At 40.3% G+C, this 17031-nt stretch overlaps 2 protein-coding genes across 2 annotated transcripts in view; both read left to right on the top strand.

The window, feature by feature from the left end:
• Positions 1 to 4541: 4541 nt before the first annotated feature.
• LOC111673424 (dynein axonemal light chain 4) lies at positions 4542 to 7399 on the top strand. The gene is made up of 4 exons (XM_023431180.2): positions 4542 to 4633; positions 5128 to 5207; positions 6128 to 6211; positions 6354 to 7399. The coding sequence occupies exons 2-4, from the start codon at positions 5136 to 5138 to the stop codon at positions 6516 to 6518; spliced, it is 321 nt and encodes a 106-aa protein (XP_023286948.1). The 5' UTR covers positions 4542 to 4633; positions 5128 to 5135; the 3' UTR covers positions 6519 to 7399.
• Positions 7400 to 15415: 8016 nt separating this feature from the next.
• LOC111673427 (extracellular serine/threonine protein kinase FAM20C-like) overlaps positions 15416 to 17031 on the top strand; it is a 33901-nt gene continuing 32285 nt past the window's right edge. Inside the window, exons 1-2 of the mRNA XM_023431186.2 lie at positions 15416 to 15492; positions 15784 to 16298. Of these exons, the coding sequence (XP_023286954.1) occupies positions 15829 to 16298 (470 nt within the window). The 5' untranslated portion in view covers positions 15416 to 15492; positions 15784 to 15828. The remainder of the gene's footprint in view (positions 15493 to 15783; positions 16299 to 17031) is intronic.

Raw genomic sequence — 17031 nt, 5'->3', positions numbered from 1 at the left:
ACAAATACTTGCTTATGTAACACTGCTTAACACTGGGAAAAGTGTAAAATCCCAAGGAACCCTCAAGAACTATTTTGAACCCAGATGAATGAATGAATACAGCAACATCATTCAAGAAATAATTAATTGCTAATTAAAATAGATACATGAATGCATAAAATGCCTAATATATGCCATGAAAATGATTAATTCACTCCGCACAACTCTAACTAACCCAACACGATCGACTGCCTCTTACCACCGATGAATTACATAATCAAACAATCAATCAGTGAGTGCGTGCGTTAGTGAGTCAGTCAATCAGTTGGTTAATCAGTCAGCCAACCTCACAGTCGGTCAGTGACTATTTTCCTTCACAGTTTTTTTTTGGGTGATGATTCCCTGCTCCATCTCTCTGTTGATGTCGCCTCTGTCACAGCTTGTTAGCAGAGTCACATGGGGTCTTCCTCTCCCCTCCCCAGCAATCTGCTTCCTCTGCTGCTGAATTATACATACACCTTAATTACCTCTCTCTCTCTGAGGCATGAAAGCAGATATTATGGAAATCCTTGTGTGACCCACCACCACTGCACTCTCCGTCGCACGCACACCAACTCAAATATTAATTTTTTGAAGCAAATCTTCATCCCTCTCATAATCCTTCTCTTTTTTCTTTCTCATTTCTTTTCTCGTCCCTTCCTGCGAAGACGCTCGCAGCGTGTCAGCCTTCCTCGCCGTCATGATCTGCCCCTCTCAGTGACTCTTTGCTTGGACTCCTTGTTTTATTTTGAAATTATCTTCCCTGTGTGTCCATCATGGGTTTTTGCTCCTGTCTTTGTTTGTTCCCCACCTGTGTGATTGCTTCCCACAGTCTTTTTAGTTTCACCTGTGTCCTATTGTCTTCCCCTGACTAGTGTATTTAAGTCTCTGTATTTCCATCACTCCTCCTCAGTTTATCTGTTCAGTTTCCTCAGAGTTAGTTCTGCTTTAGTTCCTGTTCGAGTTCTGGTTCTGTGATGTTTTCCTCGTGTTGCTGCTTTGAGCGTGTGTTTTTTCATCTACCAGTTTTCCTGCCAGTTATCTTTGTCATCTCATCTACATGTAATCCTGCTTTTGTTATTAAATTATCTTCATTGTACCTGCCTCTTTGATTCTGCATTTGAGTCCAACCCGCCTGAGTCATTACACTTGTGAATACAGACGCAGATTTCAAATGAATTTTATTCTCGCTGCACTGCATCGTGTCATCGCTGCTAGATCTCCAGTCAAGCAATTCTTCATCACCCTCCACATGTACACTGTCATTTCACTGTTGATCAGTCCTTCACCTTGAACTGCTTCGCTCTCTAACGCTGTCGTCAATTATACAAACTGTTTTCCTTAACTTTCTTCACCATCAAGTAAAGCAGCATTTTTCTCTGTGTTCAGGACTCTGCTTCATCTCATATTTACCACAAAATGTTTATACACTATTTTCTCCTCATGATGAATACTTTCCTCAAGGTCTTTATGCCAGCACCACCATCACCTCTTCCTCCTCCCCCTCTTACATCCCTTTCTCCTCCCCTGTTGACAATTTTTTTCACTACACCTTGTGTCAAAAAACACCTCCATCTTCTTCTCTCTTTTTGTTTTGACATTCTTATTTCAGGTCAACCTTCCAGCCCTCCGGCACTCCTCTTTGTGAGCTTCTCACCTGGGTATTTAATGCTCCCTCTCTTTCTCTCTCGCAGTATATTTTATGTTTCACACTTGATCCAAGAATGCACACAACATGCATAAGCTGTTTATCAGTATGATGCTATGCTAACATGCTATTTTTTTAATCAATACAGCACCAAATATATATATATATATACATATATATATATATATATAAATATAAAAACAGACGATTGTTGAGAGTAAAGCAATAACATTTCTTTTTGCTTTTTGCTCTCTGACCAAAATGCATATTTTAAACTCTACAGTACAATACAGTTCATTAACCTTTAACTTTCAGTTAATCAACAAACAGCTATCAATTGACCTGAACAGTTAATCAATTTTCAAAATAAATGTTGATTTTTTGCAATAGATTAGTTTATGACTGCTAGTTTTAGCTCTAATGATATCACTTTGTCTAAAATCTGATAAGCATGAAAGTTGATTGTTATCATTGGAGACGAGATAAGAGCAATTCAAGTTCCATGATGAAGAAGCTGACATGATATGGTTAAACATTTCCAGAAAAAGCTAGTAAGAAGACCTTGAGTATCTTAACTCTATGCCCAAAAGGATGAAAAGTCCTGAGTTTGAAATCATACAGCTTTTCAGCCCCCATTAAAACACACTCATCACCATGACAACTGAGCAAATTCCACCCACTGATGAAGAATGTGTGATATGATTGAAAGCTCTGGGAGTATTAACAGGACCCTGAGTTGGGATTGTTCAGTCAGAATGTATTTATTTGGCTCTCTAACCGATGTTGTCGCCAAACTGGGTCGACTGGTCCGATCAAAGCCCCTGCAAAAGCATTTCATAACATAATCTGTCGCTGTGCAATTAGTTAATGGCTCATACTGTTTATCAAAAGGAGGCAGTAGAGATGAGGTGAGGGGCTAGGTTTAAACTTATGATCTACAAATTGTAGAATCCTCCTGGGTGCAGAAAGACGAGTAGAGACGAGGAAAAAAAGACAAATAGAAGAGGAGAAAGATTATCACGTGATCTGCTTGTCTGCCTCTCTGGGGATTGATTGATAATCCTCTCTAATCCAGAGCAGACTCATTGTTTCAGAAAGCAAAGTAATCCAGATGCTTGTTGTGGAATTTCAGACTGGGTTACTTCATCGGGCGTGTGACACTAAATGCACAACGCAGGCTAACAGACAGAGAATCTGGGCCTATCTCACTTTCAAAGCTTTGTGGATTTCTGTGTGTGTGAGTTTGGGTTTGTGGCATCTGTGTGTGTGTGTGTGTGTGTGTGTGTGTGGGTGTGTGTGTGTGTGTGTGTGTGTGTAGCATACTGACAATTCTGGGCCACAGCTCTCCACCTGGGGATTCCACCCAGATGTTTCCAGCTGAATGTGGGTCAGAGTCAGTGAGAGGGCTGATTAGGACGGATTGAAACGGGTTTCACTTGCACACAGTCTGTTAGACAGTGGTGTAATTTTAGAACAGGCAGACAGACACATAGTTAGACCGTGGTGGAAAGTCTGTACATTTATGCAACATTCATACCACTTCTTCATTAGATGAATGAACCAGCAGTCTGTCTTCATATATTGGACTCCTTTTATCACAGTGCATTAATTCAAAAATGAAAATGAAATTTTAAAAAAGGAATTGCACATACTAAATTACTTTTATTTCACTTGACGGTTCCATTTTATGCTACGTGTACTGCACTACATTTATGAAGGAAGTATAGTACGTTTTACTCCACTGCATTTATTTAAGAGTACAGCTGTCAAATAAATACAGTACTTTTTAGATTAAGAGTTTACACAAAAATATAAATAGTTACAGTTAAGATAATTGTCTTTTTTTTTTTAAATTACCCTTTAAAGCTGTTGAAATTAGCTCCACCCCAAACAACTACAACATTAAAGTATACTACAAAACAACATTCATCAAATATTCTGATTCAGTAATATAACACTGACCATTCTGCATAATAAATAGTAGTCATTTTGTTGCTAATACTTCTTTACTTTTATTTGAGTAACATTTCATCACTTACTTTTAGTGTTACTGCACTGGTGCATTGTCACAGATTAAAAGAACCAGTACATAAAGCAGTTAAATTAGCTCCACCTTAATTGACAACAACATTTAAGTACTGTTAATGTTAATGCATCAAATGTAATCTGGTGATATAATAATTCAGCACTGACAGGGATTAATCGGCATAATGAACAGGGGTACTTTTTGCTAATACTATCAAGTAAAATTGTGAATAGAGTGATTTTACTGCAGTGGTCCTGCACTATTACATTGTTACAGATATAACGCAGTCAAAATTAGCTCCAAGTTTTGAGCGCAGGACTTTTATTTGTAATGTTGTATTTTTAGAGTCTGGTTTTACTATTCTTTACTTATTAATAAATCATCTGAATAATTGACTTGATATCAAAGCTTGCAAACTATTTTAGTAGCCAGTCCTTTTTTTTTTTTTTACTTGATTTAGGAATTTTCACCCACTTTTCCTGTAGATCACTTCAAGTTTTGAGATGTTTTTAGGCTGTCTTGGGAGTGTTACAGTTAAAATTTCCCCGTGTCTGTTAGCTGCAGGGAATATTTTTAGTTTTCTTTACTTCAAAAATCTACAAAATATGTAGTTTGCACAGCGGTTCCCACAATTTTGCATACCAGTGCAGCTAGATGGGAAAGTAGTAGGTGTCTTTGCACAATTATTATAGTGATGCGCTGTTGAATACATTCTCATACATTCATTTTCAATCGAAAACAAACAAATAAGTAGTTTTGGTGAAAAGGGGCGGTTTACAACCGCGTTCTCTTTCAGTTGATTGACAGCCTCTGAACCAATAGGAACGGCGTTTGGCTGTGGTGGGCGGGACTACTCTCTACGGACGTCTGTTGTTTAAAATGTCTCCTTAACGACCGAACTGGGAGTAAAATAGGAGAAGTTTTCGCTGGACAAACGCCTCGTAAGTAACCCGCCTCCGTGTCACTTTGCATTTATAAACTATCGACAACACACCGTCACCGGTAATCACACGACAGTGCATTATAATAAGTCAAATTTTGGATAGAAAACATCAACCGGTAGCATCAGCTGTTTGCCATCGAACTAGCTAGGCTAATTAGCTAGCTAGTAGAAACCTATCAAGCTATTTAAGGTTACAAACATGATAAAGCCTGATCAAGTTCACGAAACCAGTCGTAATGTGCGACATATGTATACTGCCCAAAAGTGAAATAGTCTATTCTGATGTTAACTACGATACGATACTTGTTGTATCTAGCTAGTAACGGCTAAGTGATGTTAGCTAACCACGTCCCCAGCCGGTTCTTGTTGAGAGTAGTTAGCTACAGATTCTTCTGTGTGATACTGGACTGTACACACGAAACACACATTTAGCAGAGCTTCTAAGTATTGATATAATTTTTTTGTTAACATGTAGTAAATGTCCTTTTGCAGGAGTCGGAATGGCTGGGACTGGCGAGGGAAAAAAAGAAGAGGCCGACTACAAGAGACTTCACAGCTTCCCTCTCATCAGGGTAGGAGAGAAGTGGGACAGTGCCAGTGGTTACAGGACAAAAACATCCTAACTGCGGCTGGGAGCAGCCCATTCTGCAATGACAGCGTCAACTTTACATTGTCATTGCATAAATTTGCTGTGTAGGCCGCAAATCTTAGGCTAACAAGTTTTAGTGCTGCAAATGCAATTGTTACTAAGTTCATAAAATGTGACTGCTAAAATCTGTATGAGCTTTTTGTAACTGCTTTTGGGGAATGTAAGAAACTGCTACCATGTCCTGACTGAACTGCAGCTGAGAGAAAGTGTACTTTACAGACTCAAATATTTAACAGTTATCCATCATAGGGCATGAGTTTTTATTAAAGAAAGGCACACACAAGATTCCTTCAAGGCATTACCTTACATTATAAGATTCAGACAGAATTTCATCACACCCCATGTGGTATTTATATGTGCATATTATGCAATCAACAGATAACTCAAAATATATAAACAGAAAGTGGTGGAGAAAAATATCTTTGCTCAGATTGATGTAACATTATTTCTTATATAAACAAAGATGAACAAATCGTAGCACATAGGCTACACAGCAGTGCTGCACTGTTTTTTGTATCTGCAAAATATCTGATTGCCAACATATTTGTCACCTTTTGTCCTGTGGTGTTTGTAGTCGCACATTTGGTCAGCCACTCATGACATTCTTGAAGTTGCACTGGGTTGTTGACATTTACATTTCACATTTGTGATTGCAGCATACAGCAAACTGTCTTACTTTTGCTCTGTTGTATAGTTTGGTATAAAGTTCTTAAATTGTTTTAGATATCTAAAGTGAGAAAGTTTTTAGAGTTTAATTCCTGTTGGTCCACATTTCTCTCATAATACCGGTATGTAATAGACCGGACAGGAAAATGTAGACCTTACAATTTGTGTTGTTCTCAGCACACGGACATGCCAGAGGAAATGAGGGTTGAGACCATGGAGCTCTGTGTTACAGCCTGTGAAAAGTTTGCAACCAACAATGAGGTAAGTGTATATTGTTCTGTCAGCTTTTAATATTTATCTGGTGTTATTATAAATTATTATCATTATTATTAACAATAGGCTTTAATCCATATAACACGTTAATATTTTTATTAATTATATTTGTCCTCACTGTCTTTCCCAGAGTGCAGCAAAGATGATCAAGGAGTCTATGGACAAGAAATTTGGGAGCTCGTGGCACGTAGTGATCGGTGAAGGCTTCGGCTTTGAGGTCACGCACGAGGTGAAGAACCTGCTCTACATGTTCTTTGGAGGGAGCCTGGCCGTATGTGTTTGGAAGTGCTCGTAGCACCTCCTCGCTGCCCCTCCTCCCCTCTGACATGGTCACTGGGCTGGGAATGAGCACCAGCTACCAGCCAGACGCTGGTTACATTTGTGTTGCGGCAGGTCAGTTTGTCCACACAACCAGCCACTGTGGCAGATAGCAAACCATCACTTGGAGATCTCGTCCAGTTAAAAACACAGTTGGCAGGGAAGATACTTGAAAGGGAATTTTGAGAGCGGCAGTCACTTTGGCATAAAAATAGCTTCCTGCCTTGTTTGTCACTTTTCTCTGTTTTTTTTTCTCTGAAGCTGTATCCACGGTCCTAAACATTTGTGAGTGTGCATGTGCAAGTAAGTTTAACTTTTACAAACAATACAGCCAGCCAGGGTCTCCAAAGTCCTTTATCCTCATTCCTCTTCAGGGAGCGTGTGTGTGAGTGAGTTTATATGTTTGTGTGTGCTGGACACACACAGTTTTTTGAAATAACATTTCATTGTCACCACCCTCAGCAGTTTGTGCAACAGTAAACTGTCCACGCTGTCTGTAACGTTACACACGTGTCTTTTCTCTCTCTCTCAAGCCGCACTAGTCTTTTAATAAAATTTGTAATATTTTTTATGTGTACATATTTTGATGCGACTTGAAAAACTTCTTTTTAAAGACCAGTGTCATCTTCTTACAACTAAAGGCTCAGCGTCTCATGAGCCAAGCAACACTAAACCCGATCCACCTTTTCTCCCTGTAAAGGTGTTTGTAATAATCCCTAATAATATCACCCAACTGAGTGATATTAGCAATGTGATTGTTTTCATGGTGATGCCAGTTTTAATGATCCAGTGCAATGGACCATTATGTGTGAACTGACCTGATTGTACAATAAACACTGAAATGTGATGAAATAGGAACATAGACTGTCGCCTGTGTTCTTCACAATTGTTCGTGGCTGCAGGTTTACACTTCCACTCATTAAGTTTCAGGCATTTAAGGTCAAATTAAGTCAATCATAAGCAAACGCAACTTTGCAACAATAGCTGCTGAGGAAAAAGGCATTTCTGGTAAGTTGAGAGCGAACTGTAACGGGTAGAAGTGGTGTTTTTTAGAAAATAGAATCATTAGTGACTGCACCCGCATCGCCAGGAGTCAAATGACACATTTGTCTCAAGTATCAATAGATTTTGAGTTTCGGTTAAAAATGTTGGTAAAGAGTATGTGCTATAAAAGTAGTATGTGCTTCACACAGAGGAAAAACATGCCACCAACTGTTTTTCCAAGGCTTTTTATACACAAGAAGTACACAGAGGAGGGGACTAACAAAGATGCTTCCAAAAATACCCCAACAAAGTTTTATGTTCATAAGGAAAAAAAGAGAAATGATGGAGTGTTAGGGACTTGTCAGATTGGCTGAGGCAGGTTTTCCCTGAGAGACTGGAAAAAGTTGTTTTGAAAAGATGCTGTGTTACAGTTTAAATGTTATTTCCCTCTTAAGGCAAATTGAATTATTTTGTGGGAAAAAGTTGCTAAAACTGCCAATTTTTCTGAAGTGTTCTTCGTCGAGTTCCTTATTGACACCAAGAGGCACATTTCCACTCAGCTTGCTCTGCTCTGTGGTTTCAGTGAGAGATGCTCCAGTTCATGTAATCTATTTCAAATGCATCAGTGCACCAATTCAAATCAGTGTTAGTGAAAAGTACTCTTGGTGGTACACGTGTGTGTATATAGATGTGCGTTATGCAGGATGTGCAAATATAAATGTGTTTAATTAGTCAACTATATACAGAATATGATGTAAAATGAGCTTTATTTGCAGTTTCAATTATCAGGTAACGAAAAGATAAATCTGACATTAACTTGACTATTTATACATTTGTGAACTGAAATAAACAAGAATCATGACGTTAAATATCTGTTAACACAGTATCTTATTCATTTGAATAGACACATTATTGTCAGTCGACAAGCATCAACAGTCGACTAACCAAACGACTGCTTTACCTCATGTTTACAATATTAATATGTGGCCTCCTATTAGCGCCATGTTGTAGACTGATAGACATGAACTGGTAGAAAGAGGTGATCTGCAACACATAAATAATTCAAGTACATTCAGTTTTATATTACACGTGAATGTTGAGAAAGATTTGTTAACAGAATATTACACTGCATAGTTTTTGATATCAGTACTACAGACTTATTAAAAAAAAAGATGTGTCTGCTTCAGAGAAAGAACTATGATGTTGTGTAATTGAAGTGGCCCTTTTGCACCATGACAGTGCAGAGGGCATTTTGACCCAGAAATGGAGGGAGGCCACTGTTATTGACAGAATAGCAAAATCTGGCAACTTCAACCTGAACATTTCAGTACCCAAACACCATGACCCCAAAATCAGGTCAGCCTGCACTCTTGCCCTCACGCCTCACCGTCACCACTTCCCTTCTGTTCACACTTGTTGCCAACATGTCTGATTTTTGCAGGAAATAGTCAAGTCACGGTGATCTGTCTGTTTCACCCGATGGTCAAGTGACAATTGAAACTTTCTGAATTAGAAATGAAAGTAGTTTTACATGCTACAGTTTTACAACCGTATCTGTGAAGAGCAGAGAGCAAGCCTGGGTCCAGAGCTGTTGATCAATACATGTTCTTGTCTGTTATGTTGTCGTGATGTTGCCCAACATGAACATCATTTCAGGGTGTCAGGGTTCAGGTGCTATTCTCAAATCTGAAGAATTCAAACAACCACGATGGTTTTGAAAGGTATTTGTTCTATGACTTAACCAGTGAGAATCTACCCTCAAATCATTTAGAGATTGTTCCTGATTGATTATATCATAGATTGATCTTGGTCCAAAATGTCTTTCTCTGAAATAATTTGCCTGCGTAGTTATTTAACAATTCTAAGTAATTTCCCATTGAAAGCCTCCAACAAATCAATTTTTAAGTCGACTGATGTTGAGATTATTATACAGTTAAAATCTGAAAGTTAGAATGACCTGCAAACACGTGCAATGTCTGCATCACTGACTGTCGTCATCTCCGACCTTGTGTTGTTACCAGACGGCTCTCAAAAGGAGTTTGGGCAAGAAAGTCTCGCTCTCAACAAAAAAAATCCATTCATGGTATTTTTGATTTTGCATTTTTGATATTACAGCATTTCTCCTGTAAAAAATCTCCCTTTAATGACCGCAATGGATTTGACATAGATACATCCAGATTTGCTTGGATTCCTGCCAGTGTAATACACTGATAGCTTTCACCCTGAGTCACCTGGTCGGCTTATTTCATGCGAGGGAAGCCTGCACATTCTGCGGCCATTGTAACAGCCCTCTGATTAACGCAGTGGCTCTTGTGTCAGTAAACATAGTTCCACCCTGTGATGCATCTCATTCATTATTCACCTCAAACACTCTTTATATATCTCCTCCCTCTCACTGTGTCTCCTCAGTGTTGTTAAAAATTCATACAAAGAGCCACAGAGTCACACTAAAGACTCTGCCAGTTTGCTCACTCCCAACACCGAAATGCTCTCCCCAGTGTGCAGGAAGGAGGCTCATTATCCCGCTGTTAAGTGGGGCTCCTGAACTATTGAACCCGAGTGCAGACACAGACGAGGGGTGGGCAAGGTGCTGGATAAGGGATAATTTATTGAAGATGGTGATGGAGATGATGGTGCTGTGGATGAGGGTGGAGACCAGAGGAGCAGCCTCGGGAGAGTAGAGGCTTTAGAAACACAAGGACGATGAGGAGAGCCAGGTCAGGGGTCAGAGACAGAGCAGTCGAACCGAAGCAGAGGCTACGATCTGGCAGGGTGGTAGTGAAGAAGAACGACATATTGAATTTCTTGTTAATGATCAGTCAATCAATCGAACTTTATTTGTGTAGCGCTTTTCATACAGGTTAGTGCAGTTCAAAGTGCCTCAGATGAGAGAAAGCTGACAGTGAGATACAATAGTATAATTTAAATAGCTATAATAACATTAGCGAACCAACAAACAAAATAATTAAATACTATAAACATAAATGTTTCACTAAATCCCCTCCCATTGTGTTAAAATGTATAAAAAGGTAAAAAAAAAGGAGTATTTATCGTCCATGTGTTATAAGTAAAGTCTGTGGTGTCTAGTGTAAGTGCAGCCAGATTTTCTGTCTTTCCCTAAATCCTTATGAATTCTCCTTCACATCTTCCCTTGACCTCATGATGTTTTCCACCGAGGTCAAGGAAAAAGTGAGGAGAGGAGATTATTTGGTCTTTTTCGACCGCAGCCCAGATTAGGGAGACGCAGAATGAGACGTGGAGGGAGTGTCAGGCGAGGTTGCTGAGGCGGATGTGGCTCCTTGCAAGAGGCTCTGTGGAGCACGCAGTGAATTACCACATGAGGCAAATGTTAAATGTCATGCACACTTCTCTCTAACACCAACTGGGATCTGTGTGTCTTTGGTTTTTACACCTGGTGTTGAGAGGTTAAGATATATGTTTTTTTTTTTTCTGTGGAATTTGGGATCTAAAGTGCATTTTACATTTTAAAATTTAAAGTTAGTTTATTAATGCTAATACATTTCCAAGGGCAGATACCAAATGCTATTAAAATTCACTATTTTCAATCCTGCAAAAAATGTGTGAATGAATGAATAGAATAATTCAACACCAAACTTTAATTTAGTGGAGGAAAGCTCTTATAATCCATCTCTCCTTTTAGTACTATGTAGGAAAAAAAAGTTTTTTAAATAAATAAAAATAGAGAAATTATAATAGAATAGTTGATGTTTACTAGGCGACTAGTGGCACAGCAATTGTCAAAGCCTTCACATATCATGGCACAGCAGCAGGCAGTAGGAAAAAAAACATTTTTTTGTTTACACAGATTAGTACCGTAACTGTTGATGTTGAAGTTCAAACACAGTGTCGTGCTCTCACACTGTGTTCTCATTCGAAGGATCTGTCTGTGTTGGAAAAGCTCGGTGCTGTATCTTAGCAACTTCCTCACCACCTGCAGTGACAGGTGGAAGGTTTGAGCGACCCTGGGTGTGTGTGCATGAGAGTGTGTGCGTGGATGCGTGTTAGCGGTAGATATACAGGAGGTGAAGGAGGGAAAGAATCTGCAGCTGGGTGAAAACGTAGTGACTGACAACTCGCAGAATCCGATTGCTGGTAGAGAAAAAGGAGACTTCGTGTCAAAGAGAAAGTGGGTTTTTGAGAGTTTAGAGACTGAAGAGTCTCAGATTTCACGAGTCGCTCGAGGGTACAGAGAGTAAGAGAGGAGCAGAGCGAGGGAAGGGCAGCCAGCAGTTAGAAACGGAGGGCGACAGAGGACTGCAGGAGAGAGGGATGAATTTTTCATCTGAACATTGCTAGTGGGCTTTTTTTTTTATTGAGAAATGAGAAACACAATCCAATATTAATATGAGTGTGTATGTGTGTGTGTGTGAGGCAGCTCCCATTTTGACCATCAGTTGCTGTGACTGTGTGTTTCATTAGCTCATCTCTAGACTGAAATAAAAAGGGTACCATAAGTTTTGGGGGAAACGGAGGAGGGTGGTGAAATGAAGCGAGAGGGGATGAAAGACGAGCGTTGTGTGTGGATCAAACCCGAGACAGCTTGTTTATAATACATCAGTGAGGGGCAGAGACAGAAAGAGTGCATTAGACAAAAAGTAAGACACTTAGCAAAACGTAAAAAGCCCAGAAGGCTTGTAGCTGAGCTGAAGTAAGAAAAACAAATCAGATGACTGGAGGGAAAGATATGGAGACGACAGTTATTGCTGTTTGCACTTGTATGATTATTTCCCCTCATCACCTTTCTGGAGGCTGAGGATATCCTTTGTCAACCGACGTAAAAAAAAAAAAAAGTGAATAAAACACAAATGACACTTAAATAACAGCTCTCTAATTCTATACAATGCCGACAACCTTAAAAACCATGTGAAATGTAAAGCAGTTCTCACAAGCTGCAAAGCTGCTTCCTCGCTTAAATAAACAAAACAGCTCAGGCACATAATAATTTTAATTTAAACAAGTCACATCTCCATGTCAGCACAATGCAAATCATAACAGTGGTTAGTATTTTGCTGCATCAAGAAAACAACATTGCCTGGGGGTGGGTGGAAGCAGGAAATGAACAGCTGTCTCCCTTATTAAACTCCAGTGTTCTGTTGACCCGTCCATCCACCCGTCCTCCTCCCTACATGGACCTTGTCCCTCTATAACAATGTCTCCTCAATTAATCCTGCGCTCCCATCATAATTACTTCACCCCCTAAAGGGCTTTGTCACTTGGGCGTAAACATAATTATGCGACAGCCAGGTTCGTCCGTACATCCATCCGTCTGTCCGTCCGTCTGAACACGATGCCTCAGCAACGCCGTGAGGCGTTTTCTTCTTCTCTTTCTTTCTCCAACATGTTAAAATACTTAAAATGATAATGTTAAGATGCTTCTTATTAACAGTTATAATGTTTTCTCCACATTCACCATATTAGTTTATGGTGTTAGCATTCTAACATTTGCTAATTAGAAATACACACAAATTACAATAACACAGTTATCTGGAAATCCATGCTATAGTGGTTGAGACTTTTCCCTCAAAACGACAAATGCTCACCTCATGGTGTTGCTAGACTAAATGTAAATGTAATGTAAATGTAATTTATTTATACAGCCCTTTACAACAATCCTTTCGGTGTACCAAAGTGCTTTACAACAGGTAATAAATAAAGAGAAAAATAAGTGAAAACAATTAAAAAAAATAATAAAAGAACAATGAGAGCAATAAAATACAACAAAATCAATTAAGATAAAATAAGATAAAAGTGTTATCATACTACTGGGTATTAAAGGCCATCCTAAATAGGTAAGTTTTTAGCCTTGAGTTGAAGAGGCCCAGGTCAGAAATAAGACGCATCTCGGCAGGGAGCTTATTCCAGAGCCTGGGGGCAGCAACAGAAAGTCACCCCAGTGTTTGTATTTTGAGCTGGGCACTTCCAGCAAAAGTTGATTTGTTGACCTCAGAGGTCTACCAGGATTTCAGACAGTTAAAAGCTCAGATAAATACTATGGGGCAAGGCCGTTAAGATAAAGGACAGGATGCCAATGAAGAGAGTTAAGAACAGGAGTGATGTGCACCCGTCTGTTAGTGTCGGTTAAAAGACGGGCAGCAGCGTTTTGCACAAGTTGAAGGCGACCGAGAAAAGACTGGGAGACGCCGACATAAAGTGCATTGCAGTAATCTAACCTTGAATTTATTAGGGCATGGACGGCTTTCTCAAGGTCGTGACTAAGTCAGGGGATCATCCTCTGGGCACCCTGGATGTCTGTACCAAATTTAATGGCAATCCATCCAATAGTCAAGATATTTAACTACAAACCAAAATGGTCAGTCTCAATGTCAGTCCCTTCAATAGGTTTAGATATATCAGCCTGGACCCAAAGTTAGAACAGCTAAAAACGCATAAACCAGTTCACCCTCTGTTGATCTCTGTTAGTCAACAAGTGTCACATTCCTGGTCGCCCTTCAAACATAACATCCCTGTTGGAAAACCAGCATCTGTGTCCTTATCTGTGTATGCTTTCCACAGAGACCCAGCGAGGCACCGTGCCAGCTAAAATAAACCCCAGCCCTTCCACACTTGTTTGTTCTCTCTAGTCACAGAAGTTTGTGGACTAATAGTCACTCATCAAGACAGACTAATCCTTACAGATAATAAACGAAACACGCTCATGCAAAAAATATAATCCAGCTACCCCTGTCTCCAACAACTTGCACTTCCCACTGTGGTTTTCCTGATGTTCATGAAAATCAAATTTCTTTTGCTTCATTTGCATGTTGTTCGTGCTGTTATCCAAAACATCCATGTTTGATGAGCGCTGATTAACAATTAATGAATACGACCACCTGCATGAATACGGGAGAAAAGCTTTCTCTAAATCCCTTCAATCCGCTCTGTTCAGCTGAGAGAGATGAGTCAGACTGTCATGTTTAAAGAAAGGTGATCCTTCTCCATGAACAGTCAGTGCACCGTGCAAACAGTCACACGGGAGTGACACACACATTTTTGTTAAACTCTCTCTATCTCTCTCTTTGTCCTGGATGCACATATACAACATGTAGACACACACACACACGCGCACACACACACACACACACATGCACACACACACACATGCACACAGACTTTAAAGAGGCATACTTCACAGACGCAGTGGATCCTGTGGGACTCTCCAGGAGGTCTGAAGTTCCTGAATCAAAGTCTCAGTGCAAACATACACTCAGAATATGAAACATGTGTCTCTCCAGCTGCCTGGTTATGAAGCCTGCTTCGTCGAGACCTCTACCAGACTGCAGATAATTAACTGCTCGTGGTTTGGGTTCTATATTCAATCTGACAAGAGATGATGTGATCACTGATGTTGTACAGTACTTTATACGAGCTGCAGACCGAATGCCAATAAAGAATTATTTAATGAGGACATAAAGAGTCTGCCTCTGTCTCATGAATTCAGTCAGTTCTGACAGGTGAGATGAGGGAACAGTAGGAGTGAGTGCTGGTGGATGTGTGTGTGCTAATGTTGCTCCTATCTGTACAGATTAAAACAGCTCAGGCTGTCATTCAAATGACCTGGCAGATCGTGATTCTCCCGCTGTTCAACATCAAATACACATTTACATTTAAGAGGTTTTTTTTTTTTCTTCTTCTTCACTGGAGCGGCTTCTAGAGATTTCCCCAAAATTATAAATCCAAAAAAAGTTGTCCAATTTTGTCAAACTGATGGATTCAGACGTGACAAACAAACCGGCAGGAAGAGACCAACTTTTCAAAGAGATGAGAAAACACATTGATCCGGCCCCAGATCACTTTGACCTGGCACCTCTCCCGACCCGAGCCTGGTAGCAGAAGGTGTAGAAAAGTTCAAACACCTGGGTAAAGGCTGACTGGATACTGGATAGAGTCCTGTCTGAGTCCACTGGGAAGCAGCAACAGCCGAGGAGTGACGGAAAGCATTTTAATAGGTAGGAAGCTGTGTTGTAAGTTGCCTTTTTCTCATGTTTTCTCAGTGAATCGATTGCAGAGTTGGGAGCAGGAGTAGACTGACATAGACTTTTAAATAAAAGTGTTAAAAGCTTTCTTAATGCCTTTATCAATGCCATGTTCTTCATTAAGTCAGGTTTGCTTGATGCCATTACTGTAATTTGTTTTTCATCACCTTTACCCACATGGCTTTCTCTCACATTCTCCCCCCTTTTTTTTTTTCTTTAAATCTTTTTTACGCCACATTTTTCTTTCTCTCTTCTTCCCTTCAGTTGTCCACCTCTCCTGACCCTCTCTCACACTCTCCTCTCAGTAGGATGATGTGGTATTTGCGCCGTCGCTCCAGGACAATCTGTCTGTCCTTGGCCTTCATCAGCATTTTCCTCCACCTCTTCCTGGCACTTGTCTCTCTTTCCATTTACCACCAGCCCTGTGACCACCCACTGCCACCCAAGACATACATCCTGAGAGACCTGGCACACACCAACTACACCTCTGTGGGGATCAGTGATGTAGCGGAGCCACCGACCGATACTGCACAAAGAGCTTCTTCCAATGGAGACGCCAATAAGGATGCCAAAGCTCATCCTGCTTTAATCAACACGGCAGCAAGGGTGGGACGTTATGGCGCCGACGGAGCAGAACCTATGGAGTCTGCGTTGTCAAAACTGGAGGCGCTGTTTGACCATCCTCTGTACAACATGCTCAGCCCTCCTATCCCTGAAGAGGACTGGCTGCTGAGAGTGAAACCAAAGGTCAAGGCTAGCGAGAAGAGCTCTCAGATGTGGTCAGTCTTATACAGCTACTGTGCAAAACGACAGCATTTGCATAAGATTTCTCCTTTGACATCAACTCTCATCATTCTCACAATCAAACTTTCCTTAACCAAACATACTTGTATTCGCTTTATTTGAATTATTTCAGCATCTCTTCAGTTGCCATACTCAATCCAATTTTCCATCCTGCAAGGGGCCGCTATACACAGCTCACCGCTAACCGAGCACATGCAAGGTTTTCACCAGATGGGTCAGACTGCAGGAAGCAGATTTGAGCTCCTGTTGTCGAGGCTGGTTTATACTTGTTACGATGCTGCTGCTATAGATTTCTGTGGTGTCTCTTGCAGGTGTGTACAGAGCTGCTGTATATTGTTGGTTGCACGTAGAGCACGTCTTCAAAGAGTCTTAACACAATGGGAACAATATGATACGCAGGCTTTGTAGACACCACCAGTAGTGTCTACATTATGATTCTTCGTGGCGTCTTTCTGGTGGAATTTCCCTCCTTTTCATGATTTGTGGCCTCTACAGTTTCTGTTCTGGACGCAACTAGGCATCCTCGTCACCACTGATTATTTGTCAATAATTTCTTCATTTAATTAATTATCATTTAGTCTGTAAAATGTCATAAAATTGTGAAAAATTCCCATCACATCTGTCAAGTGCCTGATATGGCTTCTGCAAATGACCAATAGTCCAAAACCCAAAGAGATTCAGTTTTGACACACTCTCCTCCGTCTCTTT

Source organism: Seriola lalandi, unplaced genomic scaffold, assembly GCF_002814215.2.
Source record: "Seriola lalandi dorsalis isolate HSWRI2012SDOR001 ecotype SW California unplaced genomic scaffold, Sedor1 jcf7180002054918, whole genome shotgun sequence".
In the NCBI taxonomy this organism is placed as follows: domain Eukaryota; kingdom Metazoa; phylum Chordata; class Actinopteri; order Carangiformes; family Carangidae; genus Seriola; species Seriola lalandi.
This window is presented reverse-complemented; position numbering and strand designations above follow the sequence as displayed.